At 40.2% G+C, this 20,837-nt stretch overlaps 1 protein-coding gene, 1 non-coding gene and 1 pseudogene across 3 annotated transcripts; 1 reads left to right on the plus strand and 2 right to left on the minus strand.

Moving 5' to 3' along the window:
- Nucleotides 1-41: 41 nt before the first annotated feature.
- On the plus strand, nucleotides 42-114 carry TRNAF-GAA (transfer RNA phenylalanine (anticodon GAA)). Its single transcript has one exon. It is a non-coding gene; the product is annotated as a tRNA-Phe (tRNA).
- A 4,627-nt stretch (nucleotides 115-4,741) lies between these two features.
- Nucleotides 4,742-6,424, minus strand: LOC137714529 (pentatricopeptide repeat-containing protein At5g42310, chloroplastic-like; annotated as a pseudogene).
- Nucleotides 6,425-10,980: 4,556 nt separating this feature from the next.
- LOC137716400 (uncharacterized) lies at nucleotides 10,981-15,920 on the minus strand. Of its 2 annotated transcripts, none has more exons than XM_068455848.1 (12): nucleotides 15,697-15,920; nucleotides 15,151-15,264; nucleotides 14,612-14,722; nucleotides 14,468-14,530; nucleotides 14,232-14,345; nucleotides 13,998-14,147; nucleotides 13,540-13,617; nucleotides 13,244-13,465; nucleotides 13,066-13,152; nucleotides 12,664-12,783; nucleotides 11,637-11,729; nucleotides 10,981-11,474 (listed from the first exon to the last, which is right to left on the minus strand). In XM_068455848.1, exons 1-12 carry the CDS (start codon nucleotides 15,841-15,843, stop codon nucleotides 11,415-11,417), a joined length of 1,359 nt encoding a protein of 452 aa, XP_068311949.1. In that variant the 5' UTR covers nucleotides 15,844-15,920; the 3' UTR covers nucleotides 10,981-11,414. The 2 variants fall into 2 exon arrangements, with proteins under 2 accessions (XP_068311949.1, XP_068311948.1); XM_068455847.1 differs by having other exon boundaries at nucleotides 11,637-11,771.
- Between the last annotated feature and the right edge of the window lie 4,917 nt (nucleotides 15,921-20,837).

A 20,837-nucleotide genomic window follows, 5' to 3' on the forward strand; every position in this document is an offset into this window, starting at 1 on the left:
TTACAGATATAAATAAATAATATACGCTCAGATGTTAATCAGCGGGGATAGCTCAGTTGGGAGAGCGTCAGACTGAAGATCTGAAGGTCAGGTGTTCGATCCACCTTCACCGCATTTTAGCCTTCTTTTTAAGTCCATTTCTGCCTTTTATTTTTCCCACTACCATTTTTATGTATTCATTTTAAGTTTTTTAATATTAGAGATAAATTAAAATCTGTTAATGTCATGCATCTTTTGTTTGTATTTTTGAATTCATTTTAATTTTTTTAATATTAGAGATAAATGAAAATCTGTCAATGTCATTCATATTTTGTTTGTATTTTTTTAATTTTGAATATTTAAAACTTAGTTGATTTTCGATATGATATCTTTCAACAAAAAACTAATATAGTAATATAACGATGTAAGTAGTGTGTAAAGCGCATTAGATCTTCATGAATGATGTAGAAGCAGTTGATAAAGTCGTCTTGTTTAGCCGGCAAAAATATATAGCTCCTTTGAAATTCAATGCTATTGTAAACACGAAAAAATTCCTGAAACAAGAAACAAGAATACGTGCACAAAATATATTTTTTGTGTTTAATGATTTTGGGGTTACAATCTCTTTGTAATTTGATCCTCTGATTCTATCTTCGTAGGGTGAAGGCTTGTGTATGAGCTGTTGATCCAAAGGGCCGTCGGGGCTTGATCTAGGGATGAACAGTTGATGAACGGATCTTCGAGGGCTTTTGGGCTTGATCTTGAAGACTGGATGTATGGATTTCTTCAAGGGCTTTTGGGCTTGATCTTGAAGGTTGATGGATGAGCGGATCTTCAAGGGCTTTTGGGCTTAATCTTGAAGAACGATTGGATGTGTGAATTTGTTGAGGTTGTTGATCCAAAGGGCCGTTGGGGCTTGATCTTTAGGATGAACGGATGATGAACACTTTCTTCAAGGGTCGTCGGGGCTTGATCTTGAATCGGTGGAAGTTCTTCAAGGGCCGTTGGGGCTTGACCTTGAAGAAGGATTTGACGAAGAACAAAGATAGCTTTCTTGGTCCTTCGAGATTTGCTTGAGAGCTTTAGAGTTTCAAAGCTTCAAAGTTTTGGTATGATGTGAATTCCCTTCTTTCTTTTTCTTCTTCCTTCTTCCTTCCTTCTTCCTTCTTCCTTCTTCCCTGAAATGAATGTCTTGGCCTCCTATTTATAGAATTCCAAAACTTGATTTTTGGATTTAAATAATCAGATGAAATAAATCATTTCTGCCAGATATTGACACGTGTCCTATTTGATGACCTTTCCAATTTATTTCGATTTTTTGTTGAGTCACACGCTACATGTAAAATTTATGTGACACGTGAGCGTTGAAATTTTAATTATTGGTTAACATTCATTTCACCGAAATTTCGATGTCTACAAATGCCCCCACTTCAAGGCGCGTCGTTGACATGTGCTTGTCACGTGTAGAAGATGCGTTTTGAAGTCCCTTAATGTAGATGTCAACCCAAGGGCCGTCGAGGCTTGATCTTGAATTGAGCTGGAAATTTCTTCAAGGGTCATCGAGGCTTGATCTTGAGTTCGACTGGAAGATTTTCTGGTTTCCTCCAATCGTTGATTTCCCACAAGCTTAATCTTGAACTGGGCTGGAAGATTCTTTTGGTCTCCTCCGAAGGTCTGAACTTACTCCTTTTATCTGGAGTTGAATTTGATTCAAGGGTGGTGAACACTTGATTTTGAATCGGACTTGTGATTTCTTCAAGGGCCATTGAGGCTTGATCTTGAGTTCGACTGGAAGATTTTCTGGTTTCCTCCAATTGTTGATTTTCCTTTGTGCTACTCTTGAACTGGACTGGAGGATTCTTTTGGTTTCCTCCAATCGTTGATTTTCCTTTGTGCTACTCTTGAACTGGGCAGCAGGATTCTTTTGGTCTCCCCCGAAGGTCTACGAGCGGTTTCAGGATATGGCAAGCAAGTACGAGGTGGAGGTGCTGACCTGTTTCTTTGTTCAATATTTCCAATTCGTATTGAATACGAATCAGAAAGATTGAAGCTTCCTTGTCTCTTCTCTGGCAGTGTATCAACCGTTGAAGATGACTACTCGAGAGCAATACTAGGTAAGCAATCAGGAATAGATTCCAGGTAGTCGGTTCCAGATCGGAAGACTGACTCCAAGTGCCGCTGACTGCTCTCTTTCACTTTGCCATGCGAGTAATAACAAAGACAAAGGAAAAGACAGGGAAAAAGCATGATATGAGATACCTTTGCTTTCGAAGAAGCAGCGAATGAATCAGCACATATATTTGTTGTGTTTGTCTCCACATGCTTCGATGTATCATTTTCACTTGCCTTACTTGCTCCCTTTGCATAGGTGGTATTTCCTTATGCAGGTTTAGCATCTTCTCTTGTAGTATTTGTCCTCTGATGCAGGAGTTGAATGCAACCTTTGCATTTAAATGGTGCTTCAGAACATTACTGCTCGGTGACGATGAGTACTCGAGAGCAATGCAAGGTAAGCAACCAGGCAAAGGATCCAGGCAATCAATTCCAGGTCAGAAGTTTGATTTCAGGTTCCGACTGATTACTCACTTTCCCCTTGTCCTGCAGGTAAGAACAAGGGCAAAGGAAAAGACAGGGAAAAAGCATGATATGAGATACCTTTGCTTTCGCCCTTGATGATATGAGATACCTTTGCTTTTGAAGAAACGGCGAATGAATCAGCACATGTATTTGTTGTGGCTGTCTCCACATGCTTTGATCTACCGTTTCCTCCTGGGTCATCTGTACTCCAGGTATCTGGTATCTTGTTTGGGGGAGAAAAAATTGAGTATTTCAAGAGGTTTTGCTGGGAGTGCGCCCTCAGAGGTGAGGAAGAGTTGGGCATTTTCTTCAGGTCTGCCTTGCCATAAGAGATGAAGGTCGACATGTATAGGGATTTCTCAATAGCAAGTGGTGGTACTGTTATTTTACCCTTGTCGACAAACGTCTCTTCGATATCTGAACGACGCCTCTTCGATTTCTGAACAAGCGCCACTTTTGACAAAGTTGCACGCGTTTTCTGTAAAGCAGAGAAAGCGTCGCCGAACTTTGCGCTTGTCGGCTAAAGATGTGTAGTTGCGATGATGGCCTCCACGTGTTTTCGACTTTGTCAGATATCTTTTGACAAAGTTGAACGCGTTTTCTGAAAAGCCGCGAACGCGTCGCCAAACTTCACGCAGGAAAATCCGGATTTTTAAATCGGTGGTCGTGTCGCCTTGGCTTTTTATAGCGGTATTGATCACCCCAACATTCACACTCTGAAGATTGCCCATTCTTGAAAAATCGTCTCCGACCCTTTGAAATTTTACTCCATCCCTTCTCTTTGAACACCTTTGAAAAATGACTAACTCATCGAACCTTTGCTTAGATTTGAGTCTCAGCAGCGATCCGGTTGTGCCCCGTCAAGGTAATGTATGGCGCCCTTCTTTTTTATCTTCTAACGGTCCTCTTACAGGTGAAGACTCTGTGATGAAGGACGCAACAACAGCTACGATAGTAGCTAGGAACCTCCTCACTCCTGAAGATAGTCGGCTGCTTTCAGGACGGTCCGATGAGTTGGCCGTTCAAGAATCCCTCGCTCTCAGTGTTCAGTGTGCAGGCTCTGTGTCCAACATGGGCCAACGCCTACTTGCTCGCTCCCGCCAAGTTGAATCCTTGATGGCGGAGGTGGAAAGTCTTAAGCAAGAGATCAAACTGCTTAAGTACGAGAATAGAAGTTTGCATGTGCTTGCAAATAACTATTCGTCGGGCATGAAGAGGAAGCTTGATGAGCTGCAAGAATCCAATGGTCGAATGCAAAGTGACCGTCAAAGTGACCGTCAAAGGCTTGCGGCTTTCTTCCAGAGGCATATTTTTCCTGGCTCATCTAGCGTTCCACCAAGTATTGAGGCCTCTTCTTTGATGCCTCCTGCTTCTGTAGTTTTTCCCAAGTAATGGGGCTTCACGTGAATAACCTTTGTGAAAGCTCCTTTTTTTTTTTTTTTTTTTTTTTTTTTTGTACACATTTGTAATTTCTCGGAGATCAATGGACATACTTTATTTTATTCAGTGTATTGTGCTAAATACAGATAAAACATATACATCACCGTCCATCATCATTCCTTTTTATTTTATTTTATTATTTATTTTTTTACTTTTCTTTTGCTTTCGGTGGTGCTGATCCACCAAGATAGATTTTTTTTTTATTATATTTTTTTTTTCTTTTGCTTTCGGTGGTGCTGATCGACCAAGATAGATATATTTTTTATATATATATATTCCCCACACGGTGCAGGGAGGAAATGCAGAGGAGCTTGGAGTAGTAGGAGGTAAGAGACGGAGAAAGTCTTTGGGTGTGAGTTGCCAAACTTTGATTTTGTCAATCACATTCAAAGGCAGCAGCAGAGGCAAGCAGATGTGAGTTGACAAACTTTGTTTTTGTTAATCACATTCACAGGCAGCAGCAGAGGCAGGCAGATGTGAGTTGACAAACTTTGTTTTTGTTAATCACATTCACAGGCAGCAGAAGAGGCAAGCAGATGTGAGTTGACAAACTTTGTTTTTGTTAATCACATTCACAGGCAGCAGCCATGGCGGAAGTGCAGAAGCCGGAGGCTGAGAATGCGGGTATCCTGGCTGCACAGGTGCTGACTGACCATAGCCTCCTGGAGTGCTGGGTGACTAAGCGGTTTGCCCATAAACTGCAGGATTTGCAGGAGGCTTTTGTGCTGGAGGTGCTTGAGCTGAATCACCCTGAATTCCGTAAGAGGGAGTGTGCCCATCTTGAGGTGGAAAACTTGCAATGACAATCTATAAGTGTATTCCAGGTGACGGTGTCCGGGTGGATTCCCTCGGATAGCATCCTTTCAAAGGTAGCCATAGCATGATCAAGACAGTTGGACTTTCCAAAAGTGTCAATCATGACATTGTAAAAATGCCTATCGGGTCTTACTCCACTGCTCTTCATCTCCCTCAAAACTTGGAACGACTTTTGCCACTCCCCTCTATCGCGGTAGCTGGCAAAAAATCCTGCATTCGCGTAGGCATCAATGAGCAGGCTGTAAGTGTGCTCATCAGGAGAAATACCGCTCTTCTCCATCTGGGACACAATGGATTCGGCATCTTTCAGTTGGCCTGCCTTCACATAGCCTTTGAGGAGGGCATTGTAAGCCCTAGTCCTGGGTTGCAATCCTCCTTCTCTCATTTCCTCAAAGATAGCTTCAGCTTCAACTACCCTGCCGGAATTCCCCAAGGCTGAGATGACAGCAACCAGAGTGGCAGTTTTGGGGCTCAAGCCAGTGGCCTGGACCATGGCTAGAAGGTGCACAGCCTGGGAGGCCTCGCCGGCCTTAGCGAAACCAGCAATGATGTCGTTGAAGAGCTGGCCATCAATCTCAATGTTCTCGGACTCAATCTCCCTGTAGAGCTTGAACATGATTGGGGAATCAATCTTATTGGAGCGGGTGAGGGACTGAATGATCAAGCTGTAGTTGACGAAGTCGGAGCGGTAACCGTCCTGGCGCATGCGGGACATCAAATGGAGGGCCTTCTCGAGGTCCCCGTTGCGAGCACAGGCGCCGATGAGAGCATTGTAGGTGAGGGGAGTGAGGGATTGGCGCTGGGAGAGCAAGAAAGCCTCGTAGAGCTTCTCGGAGCGGCCGAGGGCGTGGATGAGGATGGAGTAGAGGAGTTCGTAGGAGAAGCAGAGGTTGTGCTTTTGGAGCCACGAAACGACGGTGTAGGCAAGTCCAATGTCGGAAGAGGAGTGGGAGGCGCAGAGGGACTTGAGGAGGGAGTGGCAGAGTGGGGAAGGGACAGCGCGGTAGGACTGGGCCGGCTCTGGAACTCGGACGGGTCGAGTGAGGTTGGAGAGGAGGAGGTGGTTGGTGGACTTTGAATTGAGGAACGAGAGCAGCTGCTCCTGGGTGGGACCCTTTGACCCAGCCGCGATCAGGCTCAGCATCACGTAGATGGACAGCGGCGAGTACACGAGGTTCGACTGCTTGCCTTCGGTCTGAACCAGCTGCTTCGTCAGCGTCCTTACCACGTCGTTTTGGTTGATGATGCTTTCTCTCAGATCTATGTTTGCTGTGCGTCCGGTTTCAATAGTGGCGCGAAATTGGGACAGGAAGTGGGCAAATTTAGCGCCATTTCTTGCTGGGTTCCTCAAATTGAAGCCGAAAGCTTCAAACTTTTAGCAGATAGGAGTCCTTTTGCTGGGTTCTTCAAATTGAAGCCGAAAGCTTCAAACTTTTAGCAGATAGGAGTCCTTTTGCTGGGTTCTGGATGCATATTGGTCTGGAGTTGACGAAGATCTGTACTGGAAGAGGTTGATGGATTTGAGCTTCTACAGCAGAGAAGGGGATCGAGTGATGATTCAGTGTAAGGGTGTTGTGATGGGGTTCTTACTTTCCTGGGTAGAATGAGACATCAGGCCCACCAATAATCTCAACGGCAACAACACCGGCCCACTGATAAAAGTCAGCTTAAGAGAGAATAGGGAACTGTTGCTTGATGGGTTTGGGCTCGATGACGAACCTGTTCGTCCCGTAGTTTCTTCTGCTGCTGTTGCTGCTTTTTTTTTTTTTTTTTTTTTTTTTTGAAGAAGAAGAAACTGTAATAATTTTTTTGTAATAAAGAAATTGTAATAAAATTGACTTTCTTTAATGAAACATTTATTTATTTATTTTGATGTGACTGTACTTGAAGTTTTGAAGTTTCAAGTTGCCTACGTACCCTTGGTTGAGGAGGGATCAAGTCATGACGTAGTTCAAATGAGTGATGGTTTTTTTTTTTTTTTTTTTTTCGATGATGATTTTGCCGTACACAGTTTATGCTCTTGCGGGCCAGGAGCGTTGGTGTCGTTTGCAGTTTCAACTCGTGCAGACAAGGAGCGTTTGATGTCGCCTTTTATGCTCGTGCAGACCAGGAGCGTTGATGTCACCTTTTAGGCTCGTGCGAACGAGGAGCTTTTTTGAATTTGTCAAACGATCTTAGAGAGGCATTCCTTGCAATCTTCATAGCAAGGAGTCTTGACTGAGTGATTGAAGAAGTCTTTGGGGAAGAAATCGCGCATCGTGATGGCAACGGACGATCTTTGTGTCAAAACTTCATCATCCTCAACACTTTCATGTAGCTTTGAAGGTTGACGGTAGCTGCTTTGCCCCCTTTCCGATTGGTGAACTTGTGGAGGAGACCTATGTTTCTTGTGCATTTTCTTTGGAGTGACATAAGTCCATCCTTCAACTTCACTTGACTTGACTGACATGGTTTTGGAGCATGCCCCCAGCGGTTGAGGTGAAGATTTTGAGTTCAAAGAGCCAGAAGTGACGGAGGTATAGTTTGATTTCACCACATCATTAAGATCTAGCTCGATGATCCCTTTCTGAGCCAACTTCATGATGAGATCTTTTAGCACAAAGCACTTTTCCGTCGGATGACTAATGAAACGGTGGAATTTACAGTACCTTGGACTGTCAGTACGGTTCATATCTTCCGGCCGTTTGCACTCAGGTAGGTCGATCACCTTTTTGTCAAGCAAGTCTTTCAACATGGCAACCACGTCAGAGTCGGGGAATGGATAAGTCTTCTCCTCAAGCTCCTTCAAAGTGCGTCTACGTATCTCTTGATCACGAAAAGCTTCGGTTTGAATCGCCTTGCCTCGTGTATGGGTTTTGACTGGAGTTGTGTTGAGCGTCATTGCTTCCTTGGTGGGTTTCCACGCAGCCTTATCCACCTTGGGCCCCAAAACTTTGTCATTCTTGTAGTCGGCGATCTGTTCTTTCTTCCCATGACGGGTGATGCTTAACTCCATATCATGGGCGCGGGTGGCTAACTCCTCAAATGTTCGTGGTTTGATGCCTTGAAGGATGTAGTGTAGTCCCCACTGCATGCCTTGAACGCACATCTCAATGGCAGAGGTTTCAAAAAGCCGATCTTTACAATCCAGACTTAAGGAGCGCCATCTATTTATGTAGTTGATGACAGGTTCATCTCTCCACTGTTTCGTACTGGTCAGCTCTAGCATGCTTACAGTACGACGAGTGCTGTAGAAACGGTTGAGGAATTCCCTTTCTAGCTGGTCCCAACTGTTGATAGACTCAGGTTCGAGGTCAGTGTACCAGTCAAAAGCGTTACTTTTCAGCGAACGCACGAACTGTTTGACGAGGTAGTCTCCCTCTGTCCCAGCATTGTTGCAAGTTTCAACGAAATGGGCGACATGTTGCTTCGGGTTGCCTTTTCCATCGAACTGCATGAATTTTGGGGGCTGATAACCCCTTGGCATCTTCAAAGCATCAATCTTCTTGGAGTAAGGCTTTGAGTACAGTACGGAGTCATGCGAGCTTCCTTCGTACTGTGTCTTGATAGTGTTTGCGATCATCTCCTGTAGCTGCTGGATAGAGAGAGATCCCATGAATGCCGTTGCTTGGTCTAGCTTCGGCTTCTCTTCAACTTTCTCCGCTGGTGGCTCCTCTTCTTCGTCGTCTTCTTTCTTTAATAGGCCAATATTTGGGTCGACTTTCACGTCGGGCAACGCATCTAGTTGGTTGACAAGTGCGGCAATCTGCAAGTCCTTTTCTTCCACAGTCCGTGTGAGCTTTGCGATTGCTTCATTCATCTGAGCTAGCTGCTCCTCGATTGAAGTTGCTCCAGTGGTCATGACTTGCATGGTTGTACTGCCGCTTGGATCAGGGTCGGAGAGTAGGGACTCTGAGTATTTCCTTGGGCTTTCGTCTTCTTTACCTTCTTGAACCGTGATGTAGAAAACATCTTGGATATCCTCTTCAGTGCCGTTCTCTTGAGTTTGTTGGCATGAAGATTTTCCAGTGTGGACGATGATGCGCCTCCTTACCTTCAGTGGTCCTTTTGTGTCAACCTCTAGGATTGCTTGGCGCTCCATCCTTGAAGGAATCAAGCTTCGAGCGTCGTCTTTTTCTCCTAACCCATCGAGCTTTTCTCCCTTTGGGGTTGTCCTCCTCTTTCCAAAAGGCTTACCATTATCTTCAAATATTTCTGAAGCTGATCGTCGTAGATGAGAGATAGCTGTGTTGCTTTGTTTCTTAGGCTTTAACAACCTTTCAAAAACAGAGCTTTGGGATGTCGGCGCGTTAAGCCTCTTGAAGACAGAGGTTCGGTATTGACCACCAATGCGATTAAGCACTGAAGTTCTGGAGCTTGAATGGCTCATCCTATTGAAGACCGACGTCCGAGGGGAGGGTTTAGGCTCTTCTTGGTCTTGTTCAATGCTCACACTGATGTGTTGAGCGCTAACTTTCTTCACTTTGCTTGAAATCTTCACGGGTGCATTTGGTGTGAAGCCAAGTCCAGCCTTGTTGTTGTCAACTCCATAATCATGCTCCTTCAACTTCTTTTGAGTCTCGGTGAGGTCGCGATCTTTGTCGTTGACGGTGTTTGAAACCTTCTTTCCAAGATTTGAAGAGGAAGCAAAGTCATGCCTAGCCTTTGACATGAGTTCGTAGGCATTTGGGTTGAAGCCTTCTTCGGTCCTCTTAGTTGGAAGAGAGCTTGGTTTCACTTTGACGCCATGCTGTGCCTCCAGACGGTTGATGAGTCCGGCGGTTTGCAAGTTTTTCTCCTCTGCAGTCTTTATCAGCCTTGCAATTGTTTCCTTCATCTGAACCAGCTGTTTTTCAATGGAGGTAGTGCCGATAGTCATGACTTGTTCTTTGTTTGAAGCCATGGACTGTGCTTGAATATCTTGAACGGAGACAGAGATGAGAGGTAGAGATGGTCCCACTGGGCGTGCCAAATTTGTAAACACGAAAAAATTCCTGAAACAAGAAACAAGAATACGTGCACAAAATATATTTTTTGTGTTTAATGATTTTGGGGTTACAATCTCTTTGTAATTTGATCCTCTGATTCTATCTTCGTAGGGTGAAGGCTTGTGGATGAGCTGTTGATCCAAAGGGCCGTCAGGGCTTGATCTAGGGATGAACAGTTGATGAACGGATCTTCGAGGGCTTTTGGGCTTGATCTTGAAGACTGGATGTATGGATTTCTTCGAGGGCTTTTGGGCTTGATCTTGAAGGTTGATGGATGAGCGGATCTTCAAGGGCTTTTGGGCTTAATCTTGAAGAACGATTGGATGTGTGAATTTGTTGAGGTTGTTGATCCAAAGGGCCGTTGGGGCTTGATCTTTAGGATGAACGGATGATGAACACTTTCTTCAAGGGCCGTCGGGGCTTGATCTTGAATCGGTGGAAGTTCTTCAAGGGCCGTTGGGGCTTGACCTTGAAGAAGGATTTGACGAAGAACAAAGATAGCTTTCTTGGTCCTTCGAGATTTGCTTGAGAGCTTTAGAGTTTCAAAGCTTCAAAGTTTTGGTGTGATGTGAATTCCCTTCTTTCTTTTTCTTCTTCCTTCTTCCTTCCTTCTTCCTTCTTCCTTCTTCCCTGAAATGAATGCCTTGGCCTCCTATTTATAGAATTCCAAAACTTGATTTTTGGATTTAAATAATCAGATGAAATAAATCATTTCTGCCAGATATTGACACGTGTCCTATTTGATGACCTTTCCAATTTATTTCGATTTTTTGTTGAGTCACACGCTACATGTAAAATTTATGTGACACGTGAACGTTGAAATTTTAATTATTGGTTAACATTCATTTCACCGAAATTTCGATGTCTACAGCTATGTCTTCAACATGGTCTCCAAAATCGACTGTATCTCATAATCAAGTCCGCAACTAAACAGAAAATACTACCATAATCAACATCTTTATCAAATCCTTCCTCTTGCAAACACTGCGTCACGGCCAGGGCTCGTAAATCTCCGAAAGTAGGACAGAAGGCTCTCATTTGGAGGTGCACATTTTGCAGATGAGTGATTATTTGGCAAGAAAATATGGAGCCAGTAGCAACGCCGCCAAATTTGCTTGGATCATTAGCGAGATGTGGCAATTAGACAATCGTTCTTGCACATGATTGCACGTATTCAAAGATTATTCGACAATTTCTGTATAGATATATGTTCGACGAATTGTACAGTTTTCAAAATTTTAAAATAAAGAATGCAAATGCTTCACCAAACGTAAAATTTTCACTTATCGCTCAGGCATTGTCAATTGATATAACGAGAGACAAATGAATGCACAATATAAAGGCCAAAATTGTTACATTTAACTAATTTCCAAGGTATGCCAAGGTATATTACGGTCATTAGATGCAAGAAACTCCCGCGAATAACATGAAAACAAGGTCTGGCATACCTTATGTAAAAAATTGAAGTGAGATTGATGCCGCTCCTCCTATGTGTTTTTGAACAACTGCGGTGAGGATATTTCTCGAGGCTGCCATAACCGTACAGTTTAAATGTAATTTCTTGTATGGCAAACAGAAATTCTTGGTGTTCCTGGAAACGTTCAACTTTACAATTCTGCAACGTTTGGTTCTACATTATATGGCTTTTAAAACCTCTCCAAGAACTAGTCCCCACTGAGTCCAATGGGAGCCACCCTGCATTAAAGATCCAACAAAACGAATATTTAAGAAGCAATAACTGTCATGATTACATACACCAGAGTCTGCACTTCTAACGTTTCAAACTTACCCTTCAAATTGCAGAATCGGAGGTCAAGTCTCAACAAGGAAAAGAGACGATATAAAACAAGCACTTACCTGGCAAAACACGGCAAATGGCTCTCTTAATGGTCCATCGCATGAAAGCTCACTTGTACTCCCATCAATGAAGGTTCCATCAGCAAAGATCACCTGGTACATGACAACTAAAGGCGATTGAAAACGAAAGCCTAACTGCAAATTTTCAAGTAACCTTTCAAATTCAAGTTAAATTGAACAGCTGAACTTTTTAATGCAAGATCTGAAACCACTCTCCACATAAGAGCACAGAATGAGACAATGTCACAGTTGATAAAGATTTCAATAATGCTCTTACGCATGCTTAGCTTTCTAGATACAATGAAACTAGAAAGAAGTAGCATTGCCTTCTCAACTTTCCACGTAGGAAAATTGTCAAGTGGTAACTAACATATAGGACCTACTTTCCAGATGAATGCCAATAGCACGCCCTTCGAAACCGCCACAAACACAGATTTCCCTCTCCTAGAACACTATAATTTTTCTTTTATATGAATTGAAATCACAGGCATTTGAAGTTAGTGCAAGCTTGAATGAGGCAGCAGTTGATGAATACGCATAAAATTATCATTGTTAATCTAGCATCCAACCCAATATCATTTGATAATGAGTGAAGAAGGTTAAAAAAATTATATTGAGCGGCAAGACTTGGAAATAATGTTCTCAAAACTTCCACTAATGTGCAGCCAAACTAGGCCTTGAATCTTCTGCTCTAATACCATGTTTAAGTGGAGCATCTAATAAAAAACCAATGCAGACCTGAAAAGGAAAAAAGAAGAAAGAAAAAACCCAAACTAATTCACAATGGATCATGCCCCAAAACTTTATAGATTCGACTATCCTCATTTGCATTTAAGATTAACGAGGCTTTTCATCCACACAATTTTCATTTCATGAAAACCAGACTCATAGGTTTGGTTTAGATTAGGAGCAGTGCATATTAATAGTAGTTGCTTCTGCTGCCTGCTTCCAGGGTTGTAATGCAAGAGATGCAAAACAAATTCTGAGAAGTTATGTAAATGAAATGTAGGAGTAAATGCGGCCAGACCTCTGATGCATATCCAGGAGTTGCACCAGCCACTGGTTTGGTAAATGAACCTACTGGGGAGTTTCTCTGTACAGCCTCGCAGAAAGCAAGAAGGCGCTCACGGCTTCCAAGCTGTACAGCCTGAAAAGAATTACATGAGTATCTGAGATGCTCTTGCTTGTAGCAGGGCATATTTCTCAACTAACATTGTCAATCCGCTAATCAAAACTGTACAACCAGAATAACATTATCATCCTACATGTACAAATAACATTATAGAAATTAGAATAAAAGAAATAAACAGCAGCTTGCTGGTACACAATTTGTTGACCCCAGACGATGTGACTGTTCAGGCAGACCTAAATTTCTTAACCACCAATATAATGTTTTGAAGGTTTGCTTGGCAAAATAAGCTCTAAATACCTGGACTGTGTCATGACGAGGAATACGAGGAAGTGGCTGCACCTTATACCCTCTGGCTGCCATAACTTCAGCTACCAGTAAAGTGCCCTAAGGTATAGAAAAGCAGGGAAAAGAATTTCAGTTCAAAGTTGAAGTAATGACAAATAAAACGTAAACTAGGAAATGCAGATTCCAATACCTTGATAGCCTCGCCTACCATTTGAGGTGAAAGGAACAAACCCTGGAAAAATGCTCGCATAATGTCACCAGGAGTTGCGCCACAATCAACTCCAAGGCCAGGTGCAGACAGACGAGCTGATGCTGCTTTTACCCATTTTTCTCTCCCAGCAACATATCCACCACATGGTGCTATAGTCCCACCAGGATTTTTTATCAAACTGCCCGCAATCAAATCTGCACCCTGAACACCAATAATGACATTTTATTGCCTTTCATCATAAGGAATAGAAAGGGATATATAAAATCTGCACGTACCACCAATGGAGGTTCAATGCTTTCCACAAATTCACCATAACAGTTATCCACCATGACCAAGCAGTTAGGATTCTGCGTCTGGAATGGATAAATACAAATGGAACAACAGTAAACTTTCCAATACAAAGGGGAAAATGATTGACTAGAGTTAACAATAATATGTTTGATATATATCACTTTCAGGCTACTCCAGAATAATAAATTGAACTCATATATATTAGCAACAGTGGAAGTGTAGAAAATCTTTATACACCCCAGTATTCTGGCTACTCAAGGTGAAAACAACACCATTTTGTTAAAATGTCATGCTATCTAATATAGAATGACACCACTTTTAATCTGATCACAATACCTATTGTCACTCAGACTGTGATTAATGCAGATATTCACTTCCATGACACACTCTGGTTACAAAGCCAGTTCCATGAAATTCATAATGGGATAGTCAAGAAACTTACCTTAATTATCTTAATTGCTTGCCCTATATCATCTACACTTAAACTCCGACGCCATGAATAACCACATGACCTCTGTATGAGCGCACATTTTGTTTCAGGTCTCAAAGCATGGATAAGTGCATCCCAGTTAAGGCCGCCATCTTCAGCAAGCTAAAATGACATCAGATATGAGATAGTTCAAAAAACACACCAACAAATCTAAACAAAAATCTTTCCATGTAACTAGTTACATACTGGAACTTCTCGGTATTTCACTCCAAAATCTGTCAAGGACCCCATGCCATGAGAGTCTCTCTTTCCAATAACTTCCTCCAAGGTGTCATAGGGAGGACCAGCAACTGCCAAAAGCTGACATGTAGATTAGTTGAAAGTCTAAACATATTCCAAGGAAATAGGTGGACAAGGAACAATTATGCAGCTGCAGATAATTTTTCAACACGGAGTGCATCTGCATCAAATTAACAGCTCACCTCATCCCCTGGCCTTAGAAAAGCAAATAAAGCACACGTTATAGCATGAGTTCCTGAAAAAAACTGAATGTATTGGAGAAGAGGATTAAAAAAGCATTGTATAAAATCCCATAAAGCAAACACACCACACTATATATGGCAAACCTGTGAGCGAACTATAGCAGATTCAGCCCCAACAATTTCAGCAAAAGCTTGGTCTAGCGCTTCACGTCCCCCAGCTTCATCATGACCATAACCAGTGCATCCGGCAAAGTGCTGATTATAGACAGATGACAATGGCCATGATACCATAAATGAGAAAGTTAATCATCTTATAATTATTAGTTAAGGGTAAGAATTTGATGAAGTCAAGAGACCCAAATAGAGAAATTTTCGACTTTTTTACAGAATTAGCTCATTGGTTACATAAGGAAAGAAAACAGTAAGGCACTATTGTTTCAATTCATGTATTATAACAACTACTACAAAAAAAAAAGTCCTTTGAACAAAGAACAAATCTAGACACGCTTCTACTTACAAACATAGGCAGAAAAAAAATATGCACACAAACAAACAATGGAATGAGATGTATAGATAGCTGCTGCTGCTAATAACATGTTCATCCACTCTATGCATTCTTCCTTCTCAAGGATTACATGAACCATCTTCAACATTATATCCGAATTAAACAAAAAACTACTTACATGTGATCCAACTCGAGCATTCTGGAAAGCTTTAAGAACACGGGTGGTATTGCGTGCAACCAAATTATCCACGGCTCTGAACTCTGAATACAACGAGTCCACTGCGTCCGAAACCTGCATTGCACAGAAATGAAAGCACTTGGGCTCTTATCACAATGAAGCTTTGAGTGCTTAAACCAAACATCCAGCCTTCCAATCTCCACATAATTCCGAGCATGGTAATTGAATCATACACAAGTTAAGAAAGCAATTAAGGGTAATATGTAATTGCAACAGAAATTAAGTAAATATTAATGAATGGAAGATGGGTTAGTTTAGTTGCTCTGAAATTCATGGAAACATAAATAACAGCAAAAAATTTAAAAGGGTTAATCTTTCTCTACCATTACCAAATTTTCTAAGCAACCAAACAGAAAACTGACCGGCAAAGTAACTGAACTTTGAGAGAACACGAGCAGCAATAAAAGCTAAATACTTAGAATTTTGATTTCTAATAAATTCCTGCAATGCAGAAAACTACCTATCAAACATGAACTTGATATATACCTCTGGAACAAAAGGAGAGTCTTTCGCATGAAAATGGTGATTGGTAGGGACTGAGAGTGGAGAGCTTGAGCGATTAGTAGCCCTGGGTACGGAAGCTCTGGCAGTGAGCGTAGGATAAGCAGACGTGGCGCAGGATAAGGCCCACATCGTCAAGTCCTTCGAAGGGGACGCCTGGCCGTGCGACTACGAGTACACAGTTTCTTTGCGGTCGTTCGGACTTTTGAGCGCTTGTGGATTAATCATCAAATGAAAGGATTTTGTATCTCACCTATTCCTTCATTGTATATGTTTAAATTATTTTAAAATTTTTATTTAAAATTAAATGTAAACAATACCTGATAATTTATGATCGCACAACGTATAAAATATGAATCCTCACAAAAAAAATCCGGAGAGGAGCCTCATCCCAAAAGAAACATTTTCTATTTGACCAAAAAAGTAGTAAGTGATTAAAAAAAAATTATTTAAAGTTTAATAGTTGTTTTTTATACAATAATTGATGATAAATTCTCTGAGAACTCGTCGTTTTCGAGATTCAAAATTCAACACCCATGTTCCAAAAATGGGACGAGAAAACTGCTATGTCCCTTACCATCTCAAGGCGGCCGGACAAGGAGAGGTTTCAATTTTCTTCAATTTGTGTGTTATTTTCTTTAGTGGTTCGGTATTTTCTTAAATTACTTGTGTTTTCTTTACAATCATTTAACTAAATCAATCAAAATATTGTGCTTTGTTTTTTTTGGTTTGAAATGGATTCAAGCTAATTAGGTTTTGAAGGTTTTTATTGAAAAATCAACACATTTCAAGGTTCTTTTTGTGCTAATTAATCAAGTTTATATGTGCCTCTGCTCCTAACATTGTAGCAAATCTTTGATGCAACAAGGATGAGATTAAATAAAAGATGTTGGCACTTGGCAGTGCTGAATGTGAAGGTGCTATTGTTACTATTTTATTTCGATATCTACCAATATTTGATTATTTTTCGTTTATTCAGAATGATGAATTGGCACCTCTTGTACATTTTTTGTTTGATCTTCAGGTTATATGAAGAAGAAAACATCCTAAGATTTAGGAGAACATTTGGTGTGTAAGGCTGTAGTTCATAGTTGTATGTCGCAGGAGAAGGACAGTGAGAGGGAGGGCTGAAGAAACGTATAAAGATGCTCAATGCCCATAAGCATTTTAGTGCAGTCTGCCAACCAAAATTGTTGCCACTAATATTTTTTTGGATGGAGAAATTGTTGCCACTTTTTTAGTTTATTTTTTTCTTCATGCAAAATTGTTACTTTTTTTTTTTGGAAAATTATTGCTACTTTTAAATCTGAGCTTAGGATTCATGTTATATTGGCGTGATTTATATGTGTAGGTTTGTTGTTGCTTAAATTAACTACGCTCACTTCAATTTTATTTTGCGTTTGAAAGTAAATCCAAACTGAGGCAACAACTGCAACAACTATAAAAGATAAAAAATAAAACCTAAGAAAACCCACACTAAGAGTACTCAACACTAAATAACATTTTGAAGTACTTAAAAATATTTTCAGGAATGTGTAGTGTCCGTGATAAAAGAAATGTCTCTTATTTTAACGGTAATTTGGTGTGAGTTGATAAAAAATAACTTTGGGTACCCTAGTCACGATAAATAATGTGAACTCCACATATATAATTCCCCGTGATGTTTAGATGCAAAACTGCAACACAATATAAGAATTAGGTGGTTAAGGGTAAAACAAATAGCTTAGGTGGTAATCGCACAAAAATGAAAAACTCCATGCATTTTTGTTCAATTTAATAACGAGTGCCAAAAGGCTAGTTATGAAAATAAGTCTCATCAACCTTAATTTTATGTTGACAAAGTCTATGAGCGCATTTTTTTTTCCTTGTAGTCAATTTGTGTAACTAGCAATATTACTCAGTAACAAAATTGTTATTGATGAGTAATAAGACAAGCTTAAATCTAAGTTCTTGTAATTAGTTTCTATCTTCGACTTGCATGTATAAATTTACCACATGCAAACTCAACAATTTTTTGAAAGTTACTAAATATAAATTGTAATACTTGTTAGTAAATAATAGTTATAACTAAGTCTAGTATCATGGGTTTATAATTAAACAAGGTATTAAATTAATAATTGTACAAGGAAGTTGAGCTTGACCCTAAATCCACAAGACGCTCCCTACTCACAGTGAGTAGGTAGGAAGTAAAAGTTATAGTATTTGTTACTAAGTAATAGTAACAATAATAGTTATTGGGTGACATCAACTAAATGGAATTATGAAACACATATACAGTAAACAATTGTTTTATATATACATAATAGTGTAACCCTATCCATACCAACACTTAGCGCTTATGCTAAAATCAAATCAGGTAACGTTTCTTTATCTCATTTTAGACGGCCAACTTAGTATACTAGGTAATAGCATATTTCTTTGCATTTTCTTAGTTGGTCATTGACATTTTTTTTTTTTTTTTTGAAATTCTTCGTCTGCATTGATTACTATGTTATTTTTTTACTTTCTATTCTTTGTTTGCAATTAAATTTGAATTTTAATCAGAAGTGCTCAATCGCATAAGACTACTAAGTAAAAATCACACGTGATGAGAAATGATTGGGAGGTTTTCAATCTTTATTTCCTTATCACGTTTTTCATTTTCTTTAGATTTATTCAATATGTATAACTTAGCCACGTAGCTGGTGTATCAGTCTGTGAGAAGTAGACGAGTGAATCCTCTTTTCATTTGTCCATTAATGCACACGTTGGAAAGTGTGTAAATTTGTTGTACTATTCTGGCCGTGAGAGCAAATATTGGCCAGTCTTGCATGTTACGGTTTATTCTTAGATTTAAATTTAATTATAATTCTTTATATGTGAAAGGGGGCTTTAGTTCTTCTCTCCATTCATGTATTTAGGCTCTTTTTGAGAATCAACAATAAGTGAGATTTAGAGTGAGGAAAGACAAATATTTTATATAGATTTTTACACCCAAACAACCTTGAAGAGAAGCTTAGACATCAGATATATATGCTCAAAATGGCCCGAGGTAACTCTAATCTATTCAAGAGATCTTCTTTTATATATTGTTTAGAATCATTCATGAAGATCAAATGTCATGCATGTTTAATGATATATGTAATCTGCTATGATATGTTAAGGGAAATGATTTTCATACCTCATTTTCTTCTTTTGAACACTCTTGTTTATGTATATCCATTATTTTTTTTTTATTCATTCAATCCAATAGTAAAACTAAACTGAGGTGTGTAAGTAAAGCAAAGGGGTGTGAAAAATCGCATCTTTGTTGATCTATGGTCGTCCTTTGATGCACATGCCTTTGAACTAGACCAATTTCTTTTTTTTTCCCAATTTTTTACTATTTTATTTATAAGATCCGGATTAGATCTAAGAGCTTTATATGAGGTTTATGAATTTATATAACTTTTGTTAAGAAACAGACTTTAATTGATCGATTTTCCTAACCACTATTGTATTTCGTTTAGTTGTGTTTTTTGTCTATATTTTAGTGTTAACTTTCCAAAACCTTACCCAAATAATTCAAACTTAGTGCATTTTAATTGAATAATTATTTGAATTTATTTTTAATAATTATCGTATATGAGATTAGAACTTATGATAAATCTAATGGGTTTTACCAATAAAATTTACAACGCAACTTACAACAAAAGCACTTTAATTTTTGATCTGTTTGGATGGGATAATTAAAAGTGTTTGCTTGTCCTGTTAGATTTTTTTCCCTATAAGTACTTTTGCATAGCTTCGCAGGAATACTTGAGTTTTAGGTGCACTTCAAAACATGTCTTTTCTTTATAAGTGCAGTTTTCATATACATACCTCATCTGTGACATCCCACATCGCCCAGGAGTGATCCTTATATGTATATTCCCATCCCTACCTAGCACGAGGCCTTTTGGGAGCTCACTGGCTTCAGGTTCCATTGGAACTCCGAAGTTAAGCGAGTAGCGCGCGAGAGCATTCCCAGGATGGGTGACCCATCGGGAAGTTCTCGTGTGAGTTCCCAAAAACAAAACCGTGAGGGCATGGTCGGGGCCCAAAGCGGACAATATTGTGCTACGGTGGTGGAGCGGGCCCGGGAAGTGATCCGCCCCGGGCCGGGATGTGACAATTTGGTAACAGAGCCTAACCCTGGCCGTGGTGTGCCGACGAGGACGTCGGGCCCTTAAGGGGGGTGGATTGTGACATCCCACATCGCCCAGGAGTGATCCTTATATGTATATTCCCATCCCTACCTAGCACGAGGCCTTTTGGGAGCTCATTGACTTCGGGTTCCATGGGAACTCCGAAATTAAGCGAGTAGCGCGCGAGAGCATTCCCAGGATGGGTGACCCATCGGGAAGTTCTCGTGTGAGTTCCCAAAAACAAAACCGTGAGGGCGTGGTCGGGGCCCAAACCGGACAATATTGTGCTACGGTGGTGGAGCGGGCCCGGGAAGTGATCCGTCCCGGGCCGGGATGTGACATCATCTATTGGTAGAAAAGAAAAGACATGTCTATAGTATAATGCCACATTTTTGCTAACCACTTTTAAGCGGTGGTAATGCTAATCATCGTATTTAGCATAATTGGATGAGTTTAAATTTTAAAATTTGTATCTATTCACTACGCATATCTCCATACGGTAATAAATGTGGTGGTAAGAATCACCATTGCTTGAGTGTGATGAGCAAAAATATTTCCATATTATAATTTGAAGTATATACATAAAATTGTCCTAATCCTAATCGATGGTCCTTAATTATTTGCTCTTATTCCTTATTTATTAGTAATTAACTCAAATTACTTTTGTTTAGACTTCACAGTTCATGATTAGGATAGGCACAATCATTCATAAAAAATTATATAAGTGACAATGAAGAAATATGCATATTGTTTAGACCTTTAAAATGGAACTTAAAATACATTGAACCTCATATATTTTGGTTATTTTGAGTAGAAAAATATGTGCATATCAACAAAAGGTGTATGTGTATATATATACCAGAAAGTTTAATAATAAATTTTGAAAAGTGTTATTCACACACTTCAATTTTTACTTCTCACAGTCTTGAAATTTTTGCCATTGATATTTGTCAATTTATTCGACCCGACGGCCGAAAATTG

This window comes from Pyrus communis, chromosome 14, assembly GCF_963583255.1.
Source record: "Pyrus communis chromosome 14, drPyrComm1.1, whole genome shotgun sequence".
Lineage (NCBI taxonomy): Eukaryota > Viridiplantae > Streptophyta > Magnoliopsida > Rosales > Rosaceae > Pyrus > Pyrus communis.